The 26,152-nt window shown below is 37.0% G+C and overlaps 1 protein-coding gene across 3 annotated transcripts in view; it reads right to left on the bottom strand.

The window, feature by feature from the left end:
• ZFAND3 (zinc finger AN1-type containing 3) overlaps positions 1 to 26,152 on the bottom strand; it is a 135,658-nt gene that overhangs the window by 44,013 nt on the left and 65,493 nt on the right. For all 3 annotated transcript variants that reach the window (XM_061365979.1, XM_061365978.1, XM_061365980.1), the window contains exon 4: positions 1,340 to 1,519. In XM_061365979.1, coding sequence (XP_061221963.1) covers positions 1,340 to 1,519 — 180 coding nt within the window. The remainder of the gene's footprint in view (positions 1 to 1,339; positions 1,520 to 26,152) is intronic.

The raw sequence follows: 26,152 nt of genomic DNA, 5'->3' as shown, positions 1-26,152 counted from the left end.
TGAAGCATGAGGTTTTGCTGAATTTTCTAGGAAGGTTGTTTTAAAGCCTTGTTTTTACAGCAAACTACAGGTTCCCCCAGGAGAAGCACTGGACAGAAGGAAGAGATGATGGGCAGTCAGCAGCAACTGTGTATGCGAACGAGAGACAAAAGTTACATGGAAGGTTTACTCTTATTACACGAGCTGGTATCGGAACAGTCACATTTGAACCTTGCTATGTTTCTGACAATATTCTCACATGCAGATAGAAAACAGTAAGAAAAATATTATTTTCCTTAGTCTAATAAACTACCACAATCCCCAAAATGACAGTCTGTGGTTTGTCCACAGCCAATCTGCAGGAGTAAAAAAACATATGCAAATCTACATACTTGAAAAAATAATAAATACTTCAGCAACTTGGCAAAACTATCTATACAGATAGTTAATGCAAGTATAGTATATCAAAGATTTTTCAGTCCTAGTGCTTTGTCAGCGTTGTTATTCCATCAGTTGCCTCAATGTTGAGGAACTGGAGTAGCTCTCTCAAATTTCCTAATAAAATAAAAGCCTGTTTTTCTTGCTCTGTGTATTTATCAGCCATGCTGTAAAGTAAACTCAGCTCGAGAGGGACTGTCTCCATAGAGCACCTTCTAAACTAAAGCCACAGTTGGAGGAAAATGAAACTATAAATTACACACTTAAGCTTAAGTTAGAGAGTGCAATTTTTAAAACTCAGTATATTAGATACTGAATGAATTTACACAGAGGTTTAGAATAATCTAAATTACAACTTTATCTCACTGTGTTTTCCTAATCTTTGGTATCTCATCTTACCTTCAGGGGGAATTTTTGCCTGACAGTTCAATAAAGAAGAAAGATGGGTAATGAAAGAAGAGACGGACTGCCACATGAAACTCAAATTTTATGCAAACAACCTAACAGCAGTGTGGACAAATACACATTACAGCCAGTGCTTTGTGCAACTGCAATAGTTTAAAAACATAAGGTTTTAAAGTCAAATTTCATAAGATACTGGTGTTTATCCTAGAATATATGTATTTATTTACCAGCGATGTGTGAAGGAGTTTCTCAGTATGAGAGCGCCTCAAATCATAATGAAATTGTATACTGCAGTTCAAACAGCTGTAAGGTCAGTTAGAAAATCCTATAACCCCGTTTAGTTTGTTCTTTGGTTAAAGCCATGAATGTCTAAGTTGTGAGTAACGTCCAACCTTTCTTTCCCCTTGCCCCAGAAGACAGGTCACTGACTTCCAAAGGGAGTCAGTGAAACATAAGCCTGAGAACAAGGTAAAATGTTCATGTCTCCTTTGCTGTCACTCAGGAGTCATGCACTTACATTCCTCTTTGCTCGGTGAAGTTACATTCAGTTCTGTCAAAAGTTGCTGGTTGGAGTTAGCGGCCTGCGTGGTTAGAGAGGTATTGCTGTTGTCACTGTTTGTTTCTCCAGAGAACAAATCTGACTGGCTGTTGCTTGTGCTGGGAGTAGAGTCATCGTCCGGCTGTTTCTTCTGGAAGTCTGTCAAAACCAAGATTTCATACATCATCCCACTTGCTCAATCTCACCATCCAACTTTACTGCAAAAAACAGCCCAGCATAACAAAAATAATAACAAAACACTGCCAAAGGTGTCATCATTGTGACCATTCATATATCTCACACAACAAAAAGAGCAGTCTTCAAGTTTAAGCAGTCTTCAAATTTAAAATATCTTTAAAAACTTATTTGTTCTTGAAAAACAATACATGTTTTCAGAACTACACAAAGGTCTTGTTTCCCCAGCCATTCAGGAACATCCAAAGCTTGCCACTGCATGCATCAGTATACAGCACATGGCATCATTCTGAAAACAGTTCACACAAAACACATACATAAAGGAGTAAGCATCCAATGAGGAAAGAACTAAGGCATGAAATACGTGTATAAGGAAACGTTATGCTTCTCTTAACACAATCCTTCTCCCTGCTGTTATACAAAACACCACCAGTAACAGTTTTGGCACAGCTACTGCAGACAGCTATGGCTCTGGGTTGGCATGGGGGAGCTGGTGAGGGGTTGCCTTTGTATCACTTGTTCGGTGGGGGTTTGGTGGTGGTGTTCTCCCTTCTTTTCACCACTTACTCCAACACTGGCATTCAAAGCTGCTTATTGATCTATGACCATGGAATTAAACATGGGAAGTAAATCACTACAATACATTAGAACTATTTACAAATGATCTGATTTCAAAGTTTTTTTTCTTTTTTTCCAGCAAGTGCCATCTCACACTAGGTCTCTAAACTGCACCAGTAGTCCAAATTCCACAGCCCTGACAGCTGCCGTCCTCAGGCTTACCTTGCCTCCAAAGCAGACTCAGGTTTGAGGGAATATACTCAGGTTTGAGGGAATATACTCTTTTCTTTTTAAATGCAAATCCTCCCTTGAGGGCTTTTTTTCCCAAACACACAGTCCTGATACCTGATTTCTACAGCATTAGTCTCAGTTCCTATCAGCTACACTACTGATTTCAGTCTGGCAGAGCTCTGCCGCTGGATGCCCCCTCGGGAACACCCATCCCAGCCAAGTGGATTTTGGTCTGCTTAACATCCAGTTACTCTCACAATGCAAAGGCATCTCTTCCTTTTAAAAAGACAGATGAAGATGAAAGACATCATCACCTCTTCATGTTCCTAAACACATTCTTTTTTTTTTTTCCTAAAAGTGGCATACAAAGTCAGAATTAAACCATTACACAAACGCATACATAAATGAGTATTCGGTCGCTCATTATTATGTCATGACAGGGAGGAAAAAAGAGAAATCCATAAATATTTACAGATAATGACGTTAGAAACATGGGTATCAACATGACTCACTGAGATTGGAAGCACTGTAGCCAAACAGTCCCTAAAAGTTGCTTAAGGATTTAAGTTATTTGCCAGATAAGTTAAGCTGTAACTTCTGAAGAGTCAGCTAGAAGCCAGAAGCTTGGAGAGGAACAAGCTCAAAGCCAGGAGGAGAAGGAAGGTGGCAGCAACAGGAAACAATCCAGCTCCACAACACAGTGCTGAAGAGCTGGTAGGATGCTTTTTGTCAAGGGTGAGTTACTGGACACAGGGAGACGTCCTACTCAGGACTCACTAGTTACCAACAAAGTTTCAACCAAGCTGGGCTCCTGGATATGTTTGTGCAACCAAGAAAGCTTCAAGCACTTGGGATTCTGTACCAGACAGAGATTATAGCTGGATCCACCAGCCCAGAAGATATCCACCACCCAACTCTTCATGCCTGTACCAAGGCCGCAGTCCTGACAGAAGGGGAGCTCACAACTGGAGGCATTTTGGGAACCACCAGTCTCTAGCAGTCTATAAACAACCAGTACAGAATAAATATTACAATTGTGCAGGCTGCTTGCTAATAAAAGGTGGCTAAAAAGATTTTAAGTGGTTTTACATAAGATTGCATTCAAGGCAATGCACAGAATAACAGCTGTGCTGTGTGCACGTATCGGAAGTTGGAGCAAATCCATCTTCGAGAAGCAGAGCAAATATAATGGTTATGCTCAGTATTACATACTGTGAGCAATCTATAAAATGCATTAGAAAGAAAGTGGAGAGTTACAGAACAGCAATTGATACTATGAAATCCATTAAAAATCAGCAAAGTTAAAAATTCTCAGCCAGCTGCAAATATTTTACTCAAGCTGCCCTTGCTCACTCCAGTCTCTGTACATGCCAAAGGGCATTTACAGGAAAATGTACAACATTTTTGCAAAGTCCTGACAGTCCTTTCACAACACTATGGTAAGCACCAGTACTACACTGTGTCTCCTAAAGCTGCAAGTTTAAGAGCATGTTGACGAAAATGGTCTGGGTTTTGGTTTTCTTGTGAAAAACTATTCACTTTTGCAACCTAAATAAATTGATAAATTCTCCAAAGGCAGCATGCCAAAAATGGTCATTCAGCGACAGCATTTCCCAACATGATTACTAGTGAAACTCTTCAGAGACGTCACACAGCAGCAACATCCACCAAGGCAGTTAAATGCCATTTGCATTCATGAATCCAGGACCTTGTGGTCAGAACTTGCTTTTACTTAGACTACAAATCAATTAACTTTCACAAAAGTCATAGTCTACCCAGTTGTGTGGAACCTGAGAACATCCCCCCGATCTCACTTTTTAACCACTTTTTCACTGCAGACTTAAGCACTTGAGGGAAGTGTTTAGACTCCTCACTAACCATAACCGAAGTTATACTTACACCACAGCAAATTATTAACAGTTGCCTCCATAATGTGGTGTCAACAGCAATACAGGACCTACTCAGTAACATAGTTTATATAATAAACTTGACCTAAATTATCAACAGTTTTCTAAAACATTGCTTCATAATTCATGGTCCTGTATTATATTTCCTCTGCATATTGGTGGATGGCATTTGGCTTTTGCTAACCCGGACTCTTGTTAACACAAATAACTTGCAGATCCATTTGATATCCCCCCCCCCCCAGCACAGTAAAAGCTGGCAACAAGTATAGGAGAGCCATGGCTTAAGAAATACAGTTATGCTTTAACTCTTTTAAATAAAGCAAAACAAAAACACACACAATACAGACAGGACCTTGGCAAGTTCTGAAGGGGTGGCTTTATTCTGATTAAAATCAATGTAATTCTGGTGACAGAACAATGACCTTTCCTAATAGTCTCAATGAGAAAAAAACAACAAGAGTTGGCAAGATATTTATCACCATTTCCAGAAGTTTCTATTTATCAAGAAATGCATGCAAAACACTTCTTTTAATTATTATTATTTTTATTGAGACTTTCAGTATGCTGGTAAAATTCGTGCCAAAATGCACAATAGCTAACTGTAAGTCCACCAAATTCATGTTCCTATGCTCTAGTTAATGAAACTCAGCATTGTAACTTTTTACAGGAACTTCAATTGGTACCCAGGTTTACTGGAAACAAACTTTCTCCATTTGTTAGGAAGTATGTTTCTGCCTTCAGCTTTGGTGTTTTTTTGTGGTTGTGGTGGTTGTTTTTGTTTTTGATAGTCTGGTGTTAGTTACAAGGCAAAGCCAGCACCAAAATTAGATGTGTAAATTAGCCATTTCCTGCATGGGGGGAATAACAGAAGGAAAGATCTGTCAACAAAATGCAGGAAATACATACAATAAACTATTACTGCATAGTAGAGAAGCTGACAGTCTTCTAGATGCAAAATCGTTGAGTTTTGGAGCTGCGTCCAGTATCTCCACCATCTGAGCAGGAGCAGAAAATCTCAAGCATGGCTCTCATGCACTACATGTTAACATGAAGTGTATTGTTTTCTTCCATTGCTTAGGATTTCTTTGCAAACTAAACAATGACCATGTGCATGTATAGACATGATACAAACATTTCATATTCAAGGTATACAATGAATTAAAAGAGTTTACACTAAAAGGCAGGCAAGAAGCCAGATTTGTTTCCAGGCTTCCAAAGACAAGTTCTTTTGCAAGGCAATCTTCTGTTCATTTTTATTCATAAAATAACATTATAATGAAAGCCACTCTGTTTACAGCTTCTGATTCTAACCCATAAAACCAGAGGTGCTACATGAAATCATGCCTTCTGCACAGGACTAGAACTAGCATATTTCTCTGGTTATTGTTACCAGGTTATAGGAAGCAACCAGAAAGAGCCTATCTACCTGATATGATGGATTTCACCCATTACCTCAAGATCAAACTAAGAAATATTTAAAACATCCAACCTCCTCCACCACCTAAAATACTTCAAATTCTGTGATACAAAAAAACCAACCAACCAACCAACAAAAAAAATACCCTAAGGAAATACTGAGTTCTCAGCTTTTTCTTAAGGGGTATGTAACTGAAGGCAAGGAACAACCCTTCAGCTTCTGGTAACTTCTGTGACTACAGTCACTTGAAACTTGAGGTAAAAGTGAATATGAGCAATATCACCACGTCATAAAGCATTCTGCTCTGACAATGAGGGGCAATTCAGAATATTATGATGAAATGACTCAATAGTAAGCCAGAGCTTTTTCTCATTTGCGTTCATGCTACACCATAAGAAATTATAAAATTTATGAAACTCCCAAAAGGGTCTTAACACAAGGTCTCCTTTGGCTTATTTTAAGGGTCAAGGTTATACATACTTCCTATTCTCTAGTATACAACATATGTTTTCATTATTAAGAAATGGGTTCATTCGAATAAATTATGGATGTTCCAAGAAGCATCAGAGTTAATAGCATGCTAAGAGGAGAAAACTAGAGTCTTTAAAGTAATTATTTGGGTTGATAGGCAATATTACACCACTTCTTTATTCTTCAATCCTACAGCTCCCATAACTCGGCAGTGTGAACTAGCAAAAAAGTTATTTGGAGAGTGTTTGCTTCTCGCATGCACTGAATGTGCAATATGCATGTTTTCTATTACCAGAGCATCTTGTTCTTCTACAGAGCATAAATGTATTAGTGTTACATCAAATGTCTACTAGTCCATCAGTATCCCAGAGCACACAACAGACTTTCACCTTACTCTAGTCTGATCAGAAAACATCCATACTTAAAGAGAAATTGCATTCTGAAAGTACTCAATGGAAAGTAACACAAATATGACATTCAAACTGCTACAGTGAAATGTTCACATTAAGTTACTGCATCATTTTATTTTTTTTCATCATGTGCCTAGAAAAACTGTTCCTATATGAGCATGGAATAGTTCTGCAAGTCGCAAATATTTTATTTACTTATTTATTGAGAACTCTTCAGTGGACTTTTCTGGTTCATAGCTTACTGAAAGCATTTCAAGTGTCACTCATGTACAACTACATTTTTGCACAATGAATTAGTATGAAATAGATAAAACCTTTCCTTTAAGTAGCAATCTGAATGCAATCTAAAGCTCCGACAACAGACTGGCAATAAAATACCACTTAAGAACGGAAGATTATTTTTTGCTCCTTTTCAAATACACAGAAAGATGCACTAGCCCACTTAAAGAACAAACACAGATCTCCTGCCTTGAGGGGAACACACCACAGGATTTGCACAGGCACTTGTATTAGAAGATGAAAACCAAAGTCATAAAATGGAATCAGAGGTAAGTACTGTACAAAATAGTATTTATAAATAAACACTATATAACATATACACATATATAAAAAGATATTTCTTAACACACCCAAAATAATAAAGGCAACAATAGGTGAATGAATTGAAAATCAGACTGAAGAAAACGAAATAACTGTTGCAGTATATTACTGTGTGGGGTATCAGGGCTCATCACTTTCACATTTAAGCACAAAGTATAGGAAAGATTATCAAACCAGCAAAAATGTTAGGAAGATGATTTTTCTATATAACTGAAATTTATTTAGAATTGTTAGACCATGTGGTACAGGAAAACCCTCACGGTTTGTATTCATAAATACAACTTTTTAATTTTATTTTTTTTCCCTGAAGAAAAAAAACTCCAGAGATTTTTAGGCTTATTCTTCATGATTACTATATTTTTTACATGGCAACACATTATTAATAAGTTTCAAATAACGCAGTATATGTATGTGAAATAATGAGCTTTCAAATAAGCATAAAAAATACTAGAAAAAGGGTAAATGAAATATAAAAAATAAAAAGATGGGTCTGCAGGGGAAGTAAACAGACAGTGGGAACACAGCTACAGTTACATGTATTTATCATTCAGGAATTAGGAACAAGTTATACAATAAGATTGTCATATTTGTAAAATTACTGGGATGTTTTAACATAAACAAGTCTTCTGAGTTTTTCTGGGGGCTGGAGGCGTGCTTTTTTGTTTGCTGGGGTTGGTTTGTTTTTTTTTCCAGGAAGTCTGATGACATTGTATTTTTCTCTCAAAAATCAGGCACCTCTTGCTTAAAGGTGCAATTCTGCTCTAGACCTTTTTCTCCTGGCTCTATAAAATGATTTACCCCCAGAGTGATACAGGAAGCTCCAGATTTAACTATCATATTTTGACTATTATTTAGCATGAAAAATCATGAATAACTAATATACAAAGACTAGCAAGACAATAAGCATAATACTATCACAGATGACATTCAACTTAAGATCCAGGTTATTAATAAATATATATGCAAAAATCTTTAAAGAAGAGAATTGCAGTTTTGTATAAAAGTGAGAAGAATCTACAGTAAGTGTGTTAACCAGGTTATAACACTTTACATGACTGCCATGAGAAAAAAAAAAAGCCATTTGTACAGCATGCGATCGCACAGCCTCCAACATAGTTGCAGATGATGAAATTCAGGATTTCACAAAAGTATCCTCCAAGAGCAGCTTCCCCACAGAACAAACACTCCTTGGTAATAGCAATTAGCTTGCTGCAACTACTTCAGTACTGACCAGGAGCCAGGTCACTGAAAATCCCTGTAAATAACATTTTAAAAACCCTTGCGTCACATTTCTTACTGTTACTTTACAAAGAATGCTTACATTACAGCAACTAAAAATTTTGCTGTTCCATAAAACTCACCAACATGAAGAAGAATACTATTGCCTGTCATCACAGGATCCAGAGTACCGAAACTATGAAGAGTAAACTACTATTTTAACAATTCAGCTTAAATTTCTTGTTATAGAATCCCTAAAATCTCCTGTTAGCATTCTTACTTGAATTCATTACAGACCATGTACTGTGAGAAAGCACTACATAAAGGTACTATTACATTGCAAAACCTAAAACCAATGAGGGGCTAGCTATACCGCACCTGTGTCTGACAGTGGAACTAGGAAATTAAGACAATTTATTATCCAACTAATTGAGATTGTATGGATCCTGGAATCATTACTAAACAATACTGGTAATAATCCAACCCAAGGGGAAAGCATGAATTCTGAACAAACTGTGGAAAATAAAGCGACCAGTCCTTAATCATAACTGCAAAAAAGATTTTGGTTTTCAATGATACATCGAGTGAGAATTTATTAGGAATAACATCTACCAAGACAGATTACTAGTGAAACACCAACCGAGGGGGCAGCTTGCCATGGGCTCTTACATGCTGTCACTGCAAAAGACGGCAGCAACAATAACGTCACCAACTCCAGCAAGAAACAAGAAAAGAAACCCTAGTACCCAGGAAAAGTAAACCAGGAAAAGTAAGCTGATGCAGAGTCATGGAATTAGTCTGTAAATCAACTGGCTGCAGTCATTTGAAGGATCCATTTGGCACTTACAGGGAACAATCATTTACCATGACTTGAAGGTAACACAACAGTGGAGACAGAATTATATACAGGAGAGTTTAAAAAAAAGTACCTGAGGAATTTACAGAATTTATTTTCTAAAGATGACTTGGAAAGCTTGTAGTATGAGCACTTAAAACCAGACAACATGAAATTCTAGCAAATACTAAAAAATGTAAGTTTAAAATTGACTAAGAGCAGCACACAACCTACAAAAACCCCACAGCTCCATCACTCTCCTAAATTTCTGTATCTTTGTCTCCAGAGTTCTGTTAGTACTAATATCCCTTTATGAAACCAGACTAGTACATGTCCCACTTCAAGTTAAATTCACAATGGTGATACATCAAAATCTATGCTCCTAAAGGGGAAAAAACATTCATTTTAATAAGAAGAATCTGATCTAGCAAACCAAGCACTTTGCAACAGCAGCGAGTCACATGAAGTAAACTCACGAAGTGAACTTTGAGGTGCTTTTGCAATAAATGAGAGATCTTGAAAATAGGACTGTAACTGATAGAAATAGAATTTAATTACCACTCATATTTATTCTGGACACTTCATTCACCAGGCACAAAGGAACTAATAATGCTTTAATAAAAAAAATGTTTCAATTAGCCTTTCTTGCACTGGAGCTATCTTTTAAGTCACCTTATCATGCCCTTTCCAATACCTAGAGAGAACCCTTCTATTTCAAAATGCATGCCTGTTATTTTTTAATTAATTCTTTCAATCTAATTTACGCGGTTCCAATTAAAGTGAACATTTGCCTCATTTTCTGTCAATAATAGTCACATTTATAGTTGCAGCACTCCCAAATATTTGGCTATACTATCAATTGTCAGGATGCTCACAAGGGATAAAAGGCCTTGATGGTAAATTAAGCCTTCCTAGTACTAACCCACAAACCCCTCATCAGTGCCCTTTCCCTCATTTCCAGTTAAGCCACGTTAATAACTGCCATTACCAAAACTCTGAAAACATCCCTTGGAATTACTCATTTATCAGATTCTTTTCCCCAGTCTCAGCCCAGACGCGGAGCTAGAAACCACACTGGAAGAGAAAGGAGAGGAGACACTCATTTCCTGGACTCACTTCCCCATGGACAACCCACCCTTTGAAACATGTGTCTGTGAGGAATATTTAGTATTTTATCACTATTTCAGTTTTACCACCAACACAATGAATGCTGAGGTTAAGTATGTGGGGTGAGCTTCTTCCCGCTCTTCTCAACCCTACTGGAATTTATTCATGTAGTAATAAATATCTGCCTTTCATATGAAGTAGGTAACGTGTGGAGAGGAAACTCCCAAGTCTGACAGTCCTGTTGTGGGGGGCAAAAAACTTTGCAATGCTTGCAAGTTTATATAAGCAGTTTGTGACTGCAATAATCTACAGTAACATGAAGAGTGAGATCATTCTTTAATCACACAAGCGAAAAAGCTCACTGGAAACACATCTGACACCTTTGTGCCTTAGCCTGAAGCTTCACATTTTACTGACTTCCCAAAGGAGTCCAGGAGCTTAGGGGAGTAGCTGCAGTTTCCCACTTACCACCTCCTCCATCCTATTCTGTAATTGTACTGAAATGCAAGAGCAGTGTTCAACCTGACAACAAAAAACTGCAGACGTTGAAGGACCAAGGAAAGGAAAGTTGATGCAGATTTATGAATCCAAAAGGACAAACACTCTCACTAGGTGCAGGTGCTGCAAACCACCGTTACATTAAATTCGAGCCATGGAACAACATGGCCAACCCCAACTTAAGCACCTCTCGCTTATTTTCAACAAGCCTGCAAAATAAGTATTTCTTTTCCAGTCTTTTAGGAACAAACCTATGAATACACACAGATATCAAAGAACTGCCTACATAAAACAAACATTGCTTAGTCCTCTCTCTGAGTAACAAACATGCTGAAGTTTTGAGTTAATAAAACCAACTTATTTTACTTCTGTTTATTAAAATTGTTTTCTGCAAGAAGGTAGTAGAAATGTTAAATTCAAGTCAATGAAAACACACATTTTCATTATTAGCCAATTCATCCTAAAGAAAATAGCTGGAGCACATCTCAAAATTTAAAATCAGGATAAAATGGCTGCAAAAATAAGTCATCTAGTGAGTGCATATCTAAAGCTTATTGATTTTCTTCTTTAGGTTTTTTTCTTACAAATACAATTTCAGTATTCAGATGCTTCTCTGGTTTCTTTACATTAAATGAAGTTAGGAAAAGAATAAATAAATAAAAGAAAACCTGCTCTCCTTAGAATGATATTCCTGCCCCCACACCTCCCTGGAAAAGACAGATAAAGGTGGTTCTCAACATACTTACACAACAAATACATATGAACTTAAAGCATCTCTTGTGATGATGAAATGATCCTTCTGCCTGTCAGCATTGTGGGATCTCTGCTGAAACTGGCTACAACACATACTTCATGTCTGTGTCTCAACATGGAAATAAAGTGCAATAAACAAAAAAACCACACAAACAACATGAGAGGAAGGTGATTCTTTTGCTTGTTATACTCATGATTTGTGATTTGAAATTATGAGATTTCCTGGCTACCACTGTAAGGTATTGGAGATGAGAAAATTAGTCTTTTGCCAGTGCTGTTTCCAGAGCTCTGGATTGCAAATTATTGTTATTGGGCATAATAGCTCTGGAAACCCTTAAAGAGGAGTTTTCACTAGCAAAGCATAAATCCCCCCATAAATTAATTAAATGCTGGAAATGTTGGGATCCTGCACATGAAAACAGATTCTGTGGCAAGTTTTCTATGCTCCAAGTTTTCTTTCTGGGAGTTTATCAGAGTGGTGGCCATGGAATTAGAACTCCTACTCACAGAAAGACCCTAGCTTTTTTGCTTTTCATCTACAGCCTTAGAGAAGACTTTCAAGGTTTCACAGGTTCCTCTATTAATGACATATGAAAGAAACAAAAACTACTTTGAGTTTTCAACCTGTGGGGAGAAGAAGATGTTCTCGTTTTACTGTGAAAGAACGGGAAAAAGAATTCTAAAATGCTTACTAAACAGAAAGGAAAAGAAGGATGAAAATAGTTATTCTCACACATCTGGCTAGTTCATTACACTTTCCAAAATGCAATGGCCATGAAAAACAAGAAACTAAAATATGCTTTCAAGTAGCATTTGAAAGTATTTTTTCAAGCATTCTTTGTTATGCCTAGACAGAGCTAGAAATAACAATTATATACCCTCTTCAGGGCTCATGTTCTATAGACTGACAGGTGGAACCCATCCCTGAAAAGCTCTGAAATAAAATCTTAGAAATTATCTGTTTCTTTGCATTAATAAACTACAAGATAAACAGTTAACAATAACCTCTCTCCTCCAGTTAGAGCGGCTCTGTTTCAAGGACAAGTAATTACAGACATTTGGAAACTTAACTGAGGACTGGCATGTAAAATTCAGATCAAGCAGGTAAATATGAATAGACTAAAGGATGAATACATTTTCAGAAAGAGCCAAATGACTGCTAGAAGCTATCAGCTGTTTCATGCACATGGTTCTGTTTCCCCTGCTTAAAGCACAAACATCCATAGAGCCTATCCTTACAGCCCAGCAAAAATAATAAAATGCAGTTTATCCCAGAAGCAAGGTGGGAGGCTAGCAGAAAGACTGAATTAACTGACAAACTCAGAATAAACTGAGTCAAGCAGCCAAACCTTCCCCAGCTACAGCGGCAGGAAACCCTGTACGCAATTTAATTCTCTTTAAAAACAGTTTTACTAGCTCTCCAGGAGCAGTTGGAGAGGCATCCCCCACCACGAAGCTTCCACTTCAGCGTGTGATGCAGGAAACTAAATTCTGTAATGTCTACCAGCAGAGGGAGGTGTTCTATTATTCTGCATCTGCCAAAAAACTTTTTTCCAGGCACATCGATTTCTATTCTATTTAATCATTAGCAGTAGGGAACAAGCTTCTTTCTTTCTGTAAAGACACTTTGAAGAGTCTCTTTTTATTTATTTAGACTAATCACTGCTACGGCAAATTTGATTATCTATTTAACAGAAGCAAATTTGTAACTAATTCATTGTTTCCATCTCAAGCAATCAACAAAACCCCTGCACTTTCTCCTCTCTTTGCAACCCGTAACACAAAGACAACAGAAATGCTCATCTTCCATATGAGAGGGGCCATTACAGAATTTTCTTCTAAACCAGAAATTACTTCTACATTTTTCAGTAGGGAGAGGAAAAAAAAAAAAGTGAGAAGTGGCACCACCTTGCCATCTCACATGAATCAGTTCAGCAAATCATCAAACTTGAAAGAGATATAAATTAAATAGGAGGAAAAGAGTTGCAGAAGCAAGACTGATGTCATTTCGCCTTTGCTAAATTCTTTCAAGCTGTATAAATTTGTGGGAATAATCAGTAGCAGTTTCCTAACAGAGTTGTGCCAACAATGTCTAACTGCAAGCATCTATTTGTGCACAACTGTAAGTGGACAGAGGTAGACACCTTTGGAAAAAGATTCAGTGCCTACATGAAGAGAAAAATTACTGCAATATAAAGTGCCTCAATCACTCTCTTGAAGTACTTGCCTTTACTGACCACAGTGGGCAACTCAGATATGCACAGAAGAAAACCTTATCCAGTAACCCAGACATCTTTCTTTACAATGGTTCCACCTATTCCACACAGAGAACAAAAACAAACCCCTTATGTTTGAAAAAAGAGAATTATAAGCTTCCTCTGGAGGAAAGATTCAGACCAACAGCAAATAGTAATACAGATGAAAACAAGAGCATTAAATTTTCCTTCAGTCTTCATGTAAAGAAACCTGTCATCCATTGCACTGGCTATTTCTAATTAAAGTCTGCAATTTTTCCAATATATGAATGTTAAATGGAAGCTTTTATCAGGAGACTCTCCAATGGTAAATTTGATCTTGCTGGAGAAGCAGAAATATATCTAATAAAAAAAATGGCAGTAAATTTTTCCCTATTAAATGTGTTTTGCTTAGAAACAGCCAGAGTAAATCTAAGAGGTAATACTCTGTGACTGACTTTCCACTGTTCTTCCTCATCTAAAATGTTGTAAGGTAACATTTTAATGCTGCTGAATTGTCTGTACATTAAAATATCTCTGAGGCAACTACTTCAGAGGCTGCTCTTCTGAAGGATGGATTTTATTCCCATAATCATATAGTAGGACCATAGTGACAGATCTGACACCAGATACATTTTTATACCTAAATATAAACTTCAACAAAAGAAGTACTTAGTGCAGGTCAAAATGGAAGGAAAATAATTATTTGGTGTTATTTTCCCCCTGTATGTGAAAGAACCATTACTTTTATTCATACTATGGGTTGGATTAACTCTAGAAACACTACTTACACACACAAAAAAAAATGTTCTACATATTTATTTAAATAAAAAAACGGGCTACACTAGATATTCTAAAAGCGAACTTTAAGGAGCATTTATCTCTCTTACTTGTCCAAGATTTCTGCAAACATGAATACATTGAGATTCCCAGGAGCAAAATGAAGGTATCCAAGTGGTGACATCAGTCCACAGCCTAATGTTTGCACTTTTTTCCCAGCTGGTGCATGTTTTCTGCAAGATTTTAACTCGGAAATTAATTTGTAGATTTGCATGCTAACTTCACAGATACTCCACAGAAAAAAACAACATTTGATCCTTAAATCTTGTTTCATAAAGGCAAGCCTTCTGCAAATCTCGTGCACTCGATTTCACAAAGACTCAAGAGCGTTCCTGATTATGCCCTATCTTCTCCCTGCCAAATTCAGCAATGACTAAGAACACATTAGCACCACAGACTGTCTGATATGAAACCCATGTACTCAATTCCACCAGCGTATTCCCTTGCTAATTAATTTGTGACCTCTTCAACACGCTCTGGGACTTCAGTCTACAATTTCCCCCAGTACAGAATGTAATTCAACCTTGACTACAACACTGGTCTGGCTTCCTGGCTATTCCTTCATTTCCAAGCTCCCCAGGCTACATTAGAACACGTCAACTGCATCTGGGGGAAACTGTGATTACAGAAGCTCAGCTTTCAATTATAAGATTTTAATACCTTGTATTTAATTTTAGAAAGAAGACTCATTTTTTATATTTTGAAGCCATTTACACTAACAGCTGTGCCTACTCTTGTCCAGAGTCAAATTCTGCTTTATTAAATCACCACCAAACCAAGTCCTCGTTGTGGTGCTGCTTTAATTAGTAGATTTAAATTTGCATCCTTGAAAGAACTTTTACAAATCAAAGACAAATAAATCTGTTCCACTTAAGAGACCATGGGGGCAGAGGTGACAGATGAAATTCAAGCTTCTGAAATATGATCATTATTTCAAGCTGCTTTATACTGCACTGTACACCATTTACAGTGAAAAATGCCCTATGTTATATGTCTGAAGGTAAAGTTAATGTTTGCTGTTGAGCAATCTTTTCATTATTTGCAAATACACTGAGTGCTGTTAGCTACATTTTCATAACCGCTTTGTAAGGGTATCCAACTGCCTTTGAGATAGGTAAAAGATGCGTATGAAGAAAATTAAGCCACTTGCCCAATTTCATGCTGGCAATGCATGACAAAGTCAGGAAGCCTACATTCATTTCAAATCTAGGTAGGATTTTTTTGGGGTATTTTCAGAACTTTTGAGAACAGTTTGCCCTATTTTTTTAGTCTTGCACTCTTGGCCACTACTGATGGACTGGGCACTGGCTAGTCATAGCTTTAGCTGGTTCTGTACAGACATTCCTTTATTCAATTTCATTAATTATTTAGGAATTGTTCACTTGTGTACAGAAAACAGTTTGAAGAGAGCAAGCAATGCAATGCTGTAAAAAAATGGAACTCAGGAAAGGACAGAAATTAGCAAAGAAAGAATATAGTTAGGAGTGTACTGGGTGAAGAACTTAGTGCCAAGAATCAATTAATATGAGTATTCTGATATTAGCCATTTTGCTTGCAAATTGAAAGGTTTGCCATTTATATCTTGATTAATCAGACTGAACCTTCTAGACAAAACCTGGTTTTTAATATTATTTCTGAAAAAGAGCTTGGTCAGTCCTTCTGAAATGAAACAGTACTAATAAAATCTTCATAAATATTACACAATACTAAAGCAGCCTGTTATTCTGCAAACAGCAAAGTGACTAAAATAAATCAAAAAGAAGTATGCCATGGCTGATATCAAGAGTTTTTCAGTCCCTGCTATTTGCTCTCCTTTTCCAGAGGACCCCAAGATAGCTCATCATGATGTATGAAAAAATTACTGCTTTCTGATTTTAGAGCTTCTTTCTCTTATTCCTGCTCATCAAACCTGAAATATCTTCCTTTCTCCACACTCCCTCAAAAAAGTAGTTTTAGAAACATAAAACTTCTGTTCTCTGGTAAATTTAAAGATGCTTTGCACAGTCTGGATTTCCCATCAAACTTGCACAATGACATTGATTTGTAATACCATAAGAATAACTGCATCAGTCTGAAAATCCACAGCAGTTCTCCATGTTGGAGACATGGCACTAATCTCAAGAATTTTCAGGTTACTTTTCACATCAAAATTAAGGAGCAGAAAAATAATGATTTTTTAAAGAAGTGTTACAGTCTCACAAAGACTCCTAGGAATAGGCTTGTCTGTCAAATACACTGCAATGCCAGATTTTCAAGCCTTAATTCATGTTAAAGATTACAGGAGGCATTGGTCAATGGAGAGTGGTAGCTGTATTTGCCCATTAATGATGTGTCACGAGCTTCTAGATTCAAGATTCATGTTTATGACTTTCTGCATTAGCTGCCTACCAGACTTCTTTCAATATTGTAAAAGGTATTTTATCTTAGCAATAGATGTCTTTTTCATCCCCTATTTTTAGGAAGCAGTATCAGATCTTACACTGAGGGACACTTCCTGCAACTGTTTTTTTTTCCTCCTTTTTGTTAATATCCCCAAGCAAATGATATCTTCAAGATATTCTGCAAATAGGGGGTTAGGACTATTGTTGATCATATTTGTATTGTCTTCTCACTTCAGCATAATTCTACTTTCTTTTCCCTTAGTCATTCTCTTACTTCTGCTAACAAGCACAGGGAAAAAAGAAAACATGGCTAGAAGCAAGTAAGAGCAACTTTATTTTTAACATGCTGTGTTAGCAAAACATGCTATTGCTAGGCAAATGCAAAGCAGCTCCTATGCACTTGAATCCTGACAAAAGGCAGAGCATACTGACAGTACCACGTTTAGGAAGATGTGGAGGTTCAGTAAAGGTACAGACCTATCCCTCTGCTATTCTGAACTCATTTTCATAGTTTAAGGAAACAAATCTAAAGCTGCTATTCTGGTGCTGTGAAAGTAGAATTTGTATTATCTTCATTACCTCTTCAATGACAGTAGACTGAAAGGCTTTCATCAGATCTCATGTGGTGAAGAACAGAAAGCTGTAGCTTTCCACGTGGATGCCTGATTAGTACTAAAATATCTTCAAAAACATCTGCTTTCAAAAATAGAAATTGGAAGCACAGCACTCTACATTAATACAAAATGACTGGCTAATCAAAGCTCAAATGAAACTGATCCCAAACTGCCAAGCTAACTTCACTGACAAAGTTCCAAGTTAGTTTTACATGACATTTTTTTCCACAAGAGAAGATGAATTGTCTATGGGAAATTATTTCAAGGATTTATCGTGAATGCCTAGGAGTTCCTCAGGATCTATACTGGGTCAGTTTTCCAGAAGGAGATGGAGCTAGAGAGTCCACAATTGGAAATTTCTTATATTTTTCAACAGAGGTTACATGCCTTGTTTACGCAGAAGACAACACCTATTCAGTAATCAGCTGCAAATCACAGATTTTTAGAAATACTATCTAAGCTAAAGAACTAGAATTCACATCAGAAAAGAACACTAGAATATATATGTATCCACTTGAGAACAGTTGCTATTTCTTAAAAATGCCACAGTATATACCAATAACTTATGCAGTTTAAGAAAACCACCATATTGCTCCATAATTCAATTATCCATCTACTAGAAATTTGTAAATAGAAATGGAAAAGCAGCCATATAATAACAACTTCAAGTATTTTTTCCAACTAAAACTGTAAATGCAACCTAAATATTGTATTAATTTAAAGTTCTGTTCAACAACTAAATATAATGAGAGAAAGAATAAATAAGAGAGCAATTAGCTATACTATGAGAGAAAAGATGCTCCTTTGGTATCGTGCACCTGAAAGCAATTTTATTGGAAAACAGAAGTCACAATGGGTCTTGGAATTAGAAATCACAGTAACATGATTTACATGTTGCTTTTATTTAAAAAAAAATTAAAAAAAAAAAAAAAGATCAGCTGTCATCTTTAAGAAAGCACTACGTAGTCCTCGGTTAGTTAAAATTCAAAATTAAAATTATTAGAGAATTAAACATATACAAGCACTCACTGAACTATTTCAAAGCCATTTAGTTTGGTTAGTTCACTTTACAGAAAAAGTTATGGATACGTCCATGTTCAATTTAATAATGTTTATGCATTTCTACTTCTCTCCTAAAAATGATTTGGCAAGGCAAATCTCTGTGAGTAAATCTAGTAGGTCCTTTCTTGTCGCTGTTGTCCCTGCAGAGACTTTAAGCAGGCTGGGACATGTCTCCTTATCTAAACACTACCATAGTCCTTTTCAAATGTAAATGGTGAGTGAGAGCAGAACTATTTAATTCACCCATTTAATCCTCTTAATATTTTAAATATGCCAGAATGTGGACACAATGAAGAAAGCTTTTCACTTGTGGCACAGTATTACCTTTATCTACTGTATTTCAGTATCTATTTTCCCTGATCATTCACCCTAATTAGGGCTTTATTGAGCAAGAAGGTAACAATTACTGTGTTCTCTAGCCAGTATAACATTGTATCACTGTGTTGTAAAAAAAAAAATAGAAAATAAATAAATAAATAACAAAATCCAGTTATTTTAATCCAGTCCGATGACAGGCAGTTATTACCAGAGGCAATGATTCACAGTATACTGTCAAACCACATTATATTAGTATATACACGGGCTAGAATGACAAGAGATGTTACTCTACCTTTTTTAAAATCCAAGTCCATACTCAAATGCAAAACTTGAATTTTCTCACAGAACTGAAAATAAGCCAGAGCACTGACGTGGTGCAAAAGAGTGGCAACATACATTTGGCCTCAGGAACTTCTACTACTTCAATTGTATTTGCTGACTTCATGACATCTTACTGATTAAGAACCTTTCTCCTCTGGTATCCATACAGGTTTTACAGTCTCCAACGAGCAGTCTTCTGTATAAATATTAATGGTTTATACCTACAGAGGCAGCCAGCTGTGAAGAACATTTTTTCCTCAAAACGTTATTTCAATTTTCTGTGGCTCCACCCAATACTGCATAAATTGAGTCAGCAACAGGATTCCACTGGGATTCTTATCTTTTATACATTCATTGATATTTTATATACTAAATTAAAAGGATAAAAAAATATGCTAAAAAAAAAAGCTTTAGGAGATATTGTCTGGCAAAATAACTCTGCAATAGCACTTGAGGATGCCAAGGAAAAACACACAATCATAGAATCACAGAATAGTTAGGGTTAAAAAGGACCTTAAGATCATCAAGTTCTAACCCCCCTGCCATGGGCAGGGACACCTCACACTAAACCATCTGACCCAAGGCTTCGCCCAACCTGGTCTTGAACACCAACAGGGATGGAGCACTCACAACCTCCTTGGGCAACCCATTCCAGTGCCTCACCACCCTAACAGGAAAGAATTTCCTCCTTATATCCAATCTAAACTTCACCTGTTTAAGTTTGAACCCGTTACCTCTTGTCCTATCACTACAGTCCCTAATGAAGAGTCCCTCCCCAGCATCCCTATAGGGCCTCTTCAGATACTGGAAGGCTGCTATGAGGTCTCCACGCAGCCTTCTCTTCTCCAGGCTGAACAGCCCCAACTTTCTCAGCCGATCTTCACATGGGAGGTGCTCCAGTCCCCTGATCATCCTCGTGGCCCTCCTCTGGACTTGTTCCAACAGTTTCATGTCCCTTTTATGCTGAGGACACCAGAACTGCACACAACACTCCAGGTGAGGTCTCACGAGAGCAGAGTGTCTCCAAAGTGAATTTTTTTTCCTCTTTATTGCACCAGACTGAAAAGAACCAAGTAAATCCTTGGTTGTCACTCATGTTTCACAACTTACTATGTTCATCTGCAGGTTTTCAGAATTTGCAGGCAATTTAACGACTTCTGACATTTACATTGAACACAGCCATAACAAATTCACAGCATTTCGTGAGCTATGGTCTGATAAAAAGGGAGAAAGGGAAAGAAAAGCAATTTGGAAAACACGCATGTATTGTCATTATACTGATACTCAGAACCAAAAGCTACTGAATGTGTCTGACATTCAGAGTCAATGTTTCAAGACCTGATCATCAATTTCCAAGTTCAACCAGTAAATACATGGATCTGTGTAGGACACCAGTTAAACATTCATCAGAGTTCTGTCACAAGCACTTAAACAAAAGATGGGTTTAACCTGAACTAGTACCTTTCAATTATGGCACAAGCCCTTGTACTTGTGATGTATCTTGTTCCCCAGAGCCAGAGCCTCTCAGATCTTCGATTAATGTATCTGTAATCTAATGGTTTGCTATTTCTGCTTTAAATGTTAAAGTCTTAACCCTTCTTGCTTAAAGCTTCCAGAGTTCCTAATTTCCTCAAGGCCTAATGACATTCTAAAGAGATGATGTAATCTCCACATAGCTTAATATAACCCAGCCGTCAGCTTACAGGGCCAGGAGTACAGGTTTGGAATACAGGAAAATACTAAATCTATTTTTTCCTGCTTGTTGAGATAGTATACTGCTGAGTGTAAGCACCACTTCATTTCTGAATACATGGTGCTAAGACATGAATCTGTATCTCAGTTATTTAGATGTCACTGATTCCTCATAATATACATTTTGCAAATGAAACATAAGTAGAAAAATTAAATACTGCTGTTCAGGGCAGTAAAGTTATTTGTGGGAAATGTCAAACTAATCCCAGATATTTGAATCCTCTTCCTTCCCTACTTGCATTTCTTTCATTATACTGAGTTTAAAATCACTTTATTGAGTTAGGTGCCTAGATAATATGCTAATTAGTGAGTGCGCGTATCTGCATATCACCACATTAAAAGTAAAAAAACAATATATTAAAAAAAATAGAGCCCCTAAATGACTACAAGCTTGGTAGGCCTACCAAACCTGTGTCTTACCATCTTTAATGTAAAACAATCTAAAAGGCACTTCTCAAAATGTTACTTGTCTATTTCTAATGGACAATTTGACTGCACTTAAAAAGAGATCTGCTTTCACCTCCAAGGAACTTCATCAGTGGAAACAACGGTTACTATGACTGCCATCTTCTACTGGCTATAAAAATTTTGTTCTCCTCTCAGTGGAAAACAGTCCTGATTTTGATTGTGCATACATTTTCTGGGCATATACCAAAATACAGCTGTGGATACACATAGGTATATCTGCTCTAAAAAGAGACGGTGTTGTGGGATTGAAATTGAACTTTATTCTTCATATAGCTTCCAAAACTGTTGGGATTATATTCAAAATGCCCAGCTTTAAAGGAGTTCTGCTAGAGACAGCACTGACATTGTGGCTGATAGATCTCTGCAGCGACAGAACTTCTTTTTGTAATAAAAATGAGGTGAAATGGAGGAGGCAAATTGCTCAGCAAAATCTGCAACGAACTCCCTCAGGAACAATGAGACACAAGCAGCTCACTTCATTCTCCTACATATGCAAAATATCAAAGTATAAAGTATGGGGTTTATCCCTTCTAAAATGTAACATACATGTATATATATATATATATATACAGCCTTTCACCTGCCAAGTCCCCACTCGTTTTTCCAAGCCTTTCAAAGAAAACCATAATGCCTGCATATGATTTTACCCCAGGCAAAAGGACAAGGGAACTGCCAGCATGAAAATACCAAACTTTTCCAGTACTGTTGGGAAATACTCAGAATGACAGCGACACATGGCAAAGAAGCCTGTATAAAATAAAATGTCATACAAACTGCACCTTAGAACTGATTTAATTCTAACTAATGTTGGACAAGATGGAGTAGTAGGCACCCCAAAGATTTTGAGAGGCAACAAACTCTGTAAAAGTTTATGCAGCATAAGTTTACAGGTAAATTTGAGGCAGAAAATGGCAAAGTTGAACACCAGCATTTTTAAAGTTTTTGGTGGTGGTTTTTAGGGGAGGTGGTTTTATTTTTTTGTTGGGGCTCTTTTAAGTACGCATGAGAAGGGAGTAGAGCACAACAGAATTTTTAAGCATGTCCAACAAAATTTCAAAACCTGAGTGGATCCTTTTTGTTACCACCAAAATCTGAGTACATAACATTTGTAAGATTCATTCTTCTGAACGGGTGCATGAAGGAAAACATTTTTCTTCATTACTTATCATGTCTCACTCATTAAACCAGGAGCTTCCTCAGAGACTAGAAACAATCACCAGCCATGTTTAATGGGTAAAAGCACCAAGAATAATTATGAAAAACTACAGAAAGCCCAAGAGACAGCATTTATTTTCTGTTAAGAAAGAAGTCCCACTAGAATGGGAAGAATCGATGGAAAAAGGAGCAAGGTAGGTGTGGGGTTTTTATTTTTTTCTGTTAAAGTGACTATGCAGTGACTCTGGAAATTAAAATCTTACAACACAGTGAGGGAAACTGTGTGAATTTTCATCAAAACTTTTTGTCAGCAATTATGCAATGATAACTGAAAAGCAGAAAGGAGCTTAAAACATTTAAGTCATATGATGAACATGGTTTTATCCTGGTATCTTCAGGAGCCCTAGAAACTAAGACTAGAACAAGCCTAGTGACAATGCTGATTTTATTCCTAGACCAAGATTAGTTTTTCTATATCTGCATTTATACAGATCTTAGAAATGTTAGATAAAAAGAAATACTGCATAGGGCTTAAACATGGAACACATAAATTACTGTGAGAGAAGATATTAAAGATCTTTGTCATCTTTAAAAATTGCTTATTTCACCAATATGCTGTGACCAGTGGAAGGAGAAAGTTTATCCTCAGCAAGTTTGGAAGGAGAGGTATCTGGTCATTCAATAGTATCCATTGCGGGCTGCTTGAAAAGCCAACACTGAACAGCCCTCAAAAGACCAATTCAATGGTACTCAACAAGGAGCATAAGGAACAGAGATTTGGAAGAGAACATCACCAGGTGAAAAAATCATTGTACTGCAGAGCAAAAGACGACAAAGCTGAATGAATACAAGAATTTTTATTGCAGACATGTTTTGAAGACTGCACCATCTCAGCACAGAGGTTATATATTTGTACCAAAGCACTTAGGAGCTATTCCAACACTGGCTTTCTGGATGATGCTGCACAAATCCCTCCAACTAAGTTTCATTCCACTTTTTCCATATGCTGGTCACATCAAATTAGCTTGAAAACTCATGAGTGCAATGATTTGCTCCCACAGTTCACCCAGAAAGGATGCTTGGGAAAGTTAACTCAAATTAAAATGAATCAGAAGTCTGAAGTCACCATGCACAAAGCTTAGCATAGTAAAGCCTCACTGAAATTCCTCAGAGATACCAAATCTTTAGATTCAACTTCAGACCCTCAGTTTCCCCATGTCTTGTGTTGGCCTTCTATGCATTTTCACCAGTGTATTTCCACAGTAATATTTTACCAAAAGCCTGGATACACAAAGTTACTGCTTCACTACTTAATTATTTATTATTGCTTTTTCTGCTTCAACTAGTACAAAGAAATTTTCACTCAAAAAATAATACCTTAAGAACGAGAATCAGAATTTCCTATTCTGCAAAAATACATTATAGTAATATGCAGGAAACTGGCTGCAGCCCAGAACCTAGAACTCCTCCATTTTATTTACTCTCTTGGGAAGCTTTACGTCAATAAGCCTACTATATACTGACTTTCATGGCCAAATCATTAATCTTCCTCACACTGCTTATCCCAGCTAGGGTAATGTTTGATCTAATTCTAACAGATTTTCATTCCAGAACCAATTGTAAATCTCAGCATGGGATTACATACAACTTCAATGAATCAGTCTCATGCAAGAATCTGATGACTTGCACTTGTTTAGATTTGCAGTATTTTACTTATGGGGGTGGGAGCTCAAGGAGAAAGGTTAGTTGAAAAAGGAAATTTAAAAAGAAGTGATACCTCTTTTCTGCTAATCATATTTATATGACTATATATGAAATCTGTCTTAAGTGCTCATGGCATTTCTATTTACCTTTAGAAATTTCAAAGACAAACTCTGTGATCTTTCTTTATAGGTGCATTCCACTGCATCTAGTGAGCTGCAGCAATTAATGCAAAGCAAGAAAGCAGCTCTGTAAACCTGCTGACAGCCATTTAATGGGAGAGGTGGCAAGTGGTAGACATGTCCTGGCAGTGTGCTTAATGGATACACAAACACCCACAGTCGTCAGCCTGAAGTGATACTGGCAGAAAATTAAGTGAGAGATACAAAGCTCATTTAGCGAAAGAGACCCACAGCAATCTGGACAGCATAAGACTGTGTAAAGGTTGGGAGATGGAAAATGAGAAGATGCATTTCTTCAAGGAGATGGCAGTCTAATTTCGTAAGTCATTTTATTTAGCCTTGTTGCTTCAGTACACAAACCATTGCCTCTGCTTTGCAAAGTAAAAGCTTTTGTACAGATCTGTAAGCTCCCTGGATAGAGTATGTCACAGACTTGCTCAAGTTAAAAGGAGATTTTCATGTTAATAACACTGTCACCATATCATGTTTTCTTCAGACACTTCAGAACGTGGATGTAATAGAAACTATAGTCTCTCTCACATTATGGCCATCTCAAAATGCAGACCTCAAGCACTGTCAGACCTATTGCAATTCCTAATAGGAAAGTAAATCAGTATATTGACTTACACCAACTACTGGAATTGGGAAATAAAGAGAAGGACCTACCAACAATGATTCAAAAGAATAAAACAAAAAAATAAACACCACAAAGCAGCACAAAACCTACACGCTTAAATAACAAAAAATCCCAATTCTTTACTCCTGCTGCAGTAATAAGCAGCAGCCCAAACAGGGCAGGGCTGCTGTTTTACTGTACATTGTACAGTGTAAACAAAAGAGAACATGGAGGCTGCAAAAAGTATATTTGGGATACTACAGTGTACATCAAATATTGTAATGAAATCACAAGTTCAAAGTCTTCTGTAACATTTCTGCTACGGACAGGATTCTGTCTTCATGCTAAGACAGAAGATCAAACTGTATGTTTTATGATCTAGTGTAAAGTGTAATCATCTTGTTAATTAGTGCTTTTAAGCGGCTGTCTATGGCATTGAGAACATGCTTCTTATTGCAGAGTAATGAAATTTCAAGTCCATGAATCCTCCACAATAATTAAAATGAGGAAAATGCTGTTTTCTGAGATCTGACATTTCACAACACAGAACACAATCCTGAAGTGACCTGTAAATCCACTACTTGCTCTCTACCTCCAGACCTTCTTTTTGAAATGTATACCAAGAGCTAGACAAAGTCTACAAAACCCCAAATAGCCAACATTTCCTCAAGTTTTAGAACTATACAGCTAAAGGCAAGCCTTGCCATGCTTCCTTCTTGCCACACTCCCTTCTCACACAACATTAAGAACAACATAAACGTTTTACATGCTGTAATAATAATCATAAAAAGTTTTTACTCTTAACAAAAGTTAACCTCCCCGTACCTTTAAAAGTAATTTTTTAAACACACTTCATCTAATCTCTAATTAAGGATGATTTTATTCCTCAAACTGGAGGAGAACAAGACCAAAACCCAACACCCTAAACCTATCCCGCCCAATTATCTA

The sequence above is a fragment of the Neopsephotus bourkii genome, unplaced genomic scaffold (genome assembly GCF_033783945.1).
Source record: "Neopsephotus bourkii isolate Nb327-2 ecotype Australia unplaced genomic scaffold, CSIRO-AGI_Nbou_v1 NB_1292, whole genome shotgun sequence".
NCBI classification, from domain to species: Eukaryota; Metazoa; Chordata; class Aves; order Psittaciformes; family Psittacidae; genus Neopsephotus; species Neopsephotus bourkii.
The sequence above is the reverse complement of the archived record's forward strand: the minus strand, read 5'-3'. Positions and strand labels throughout refer to the sequence as shown.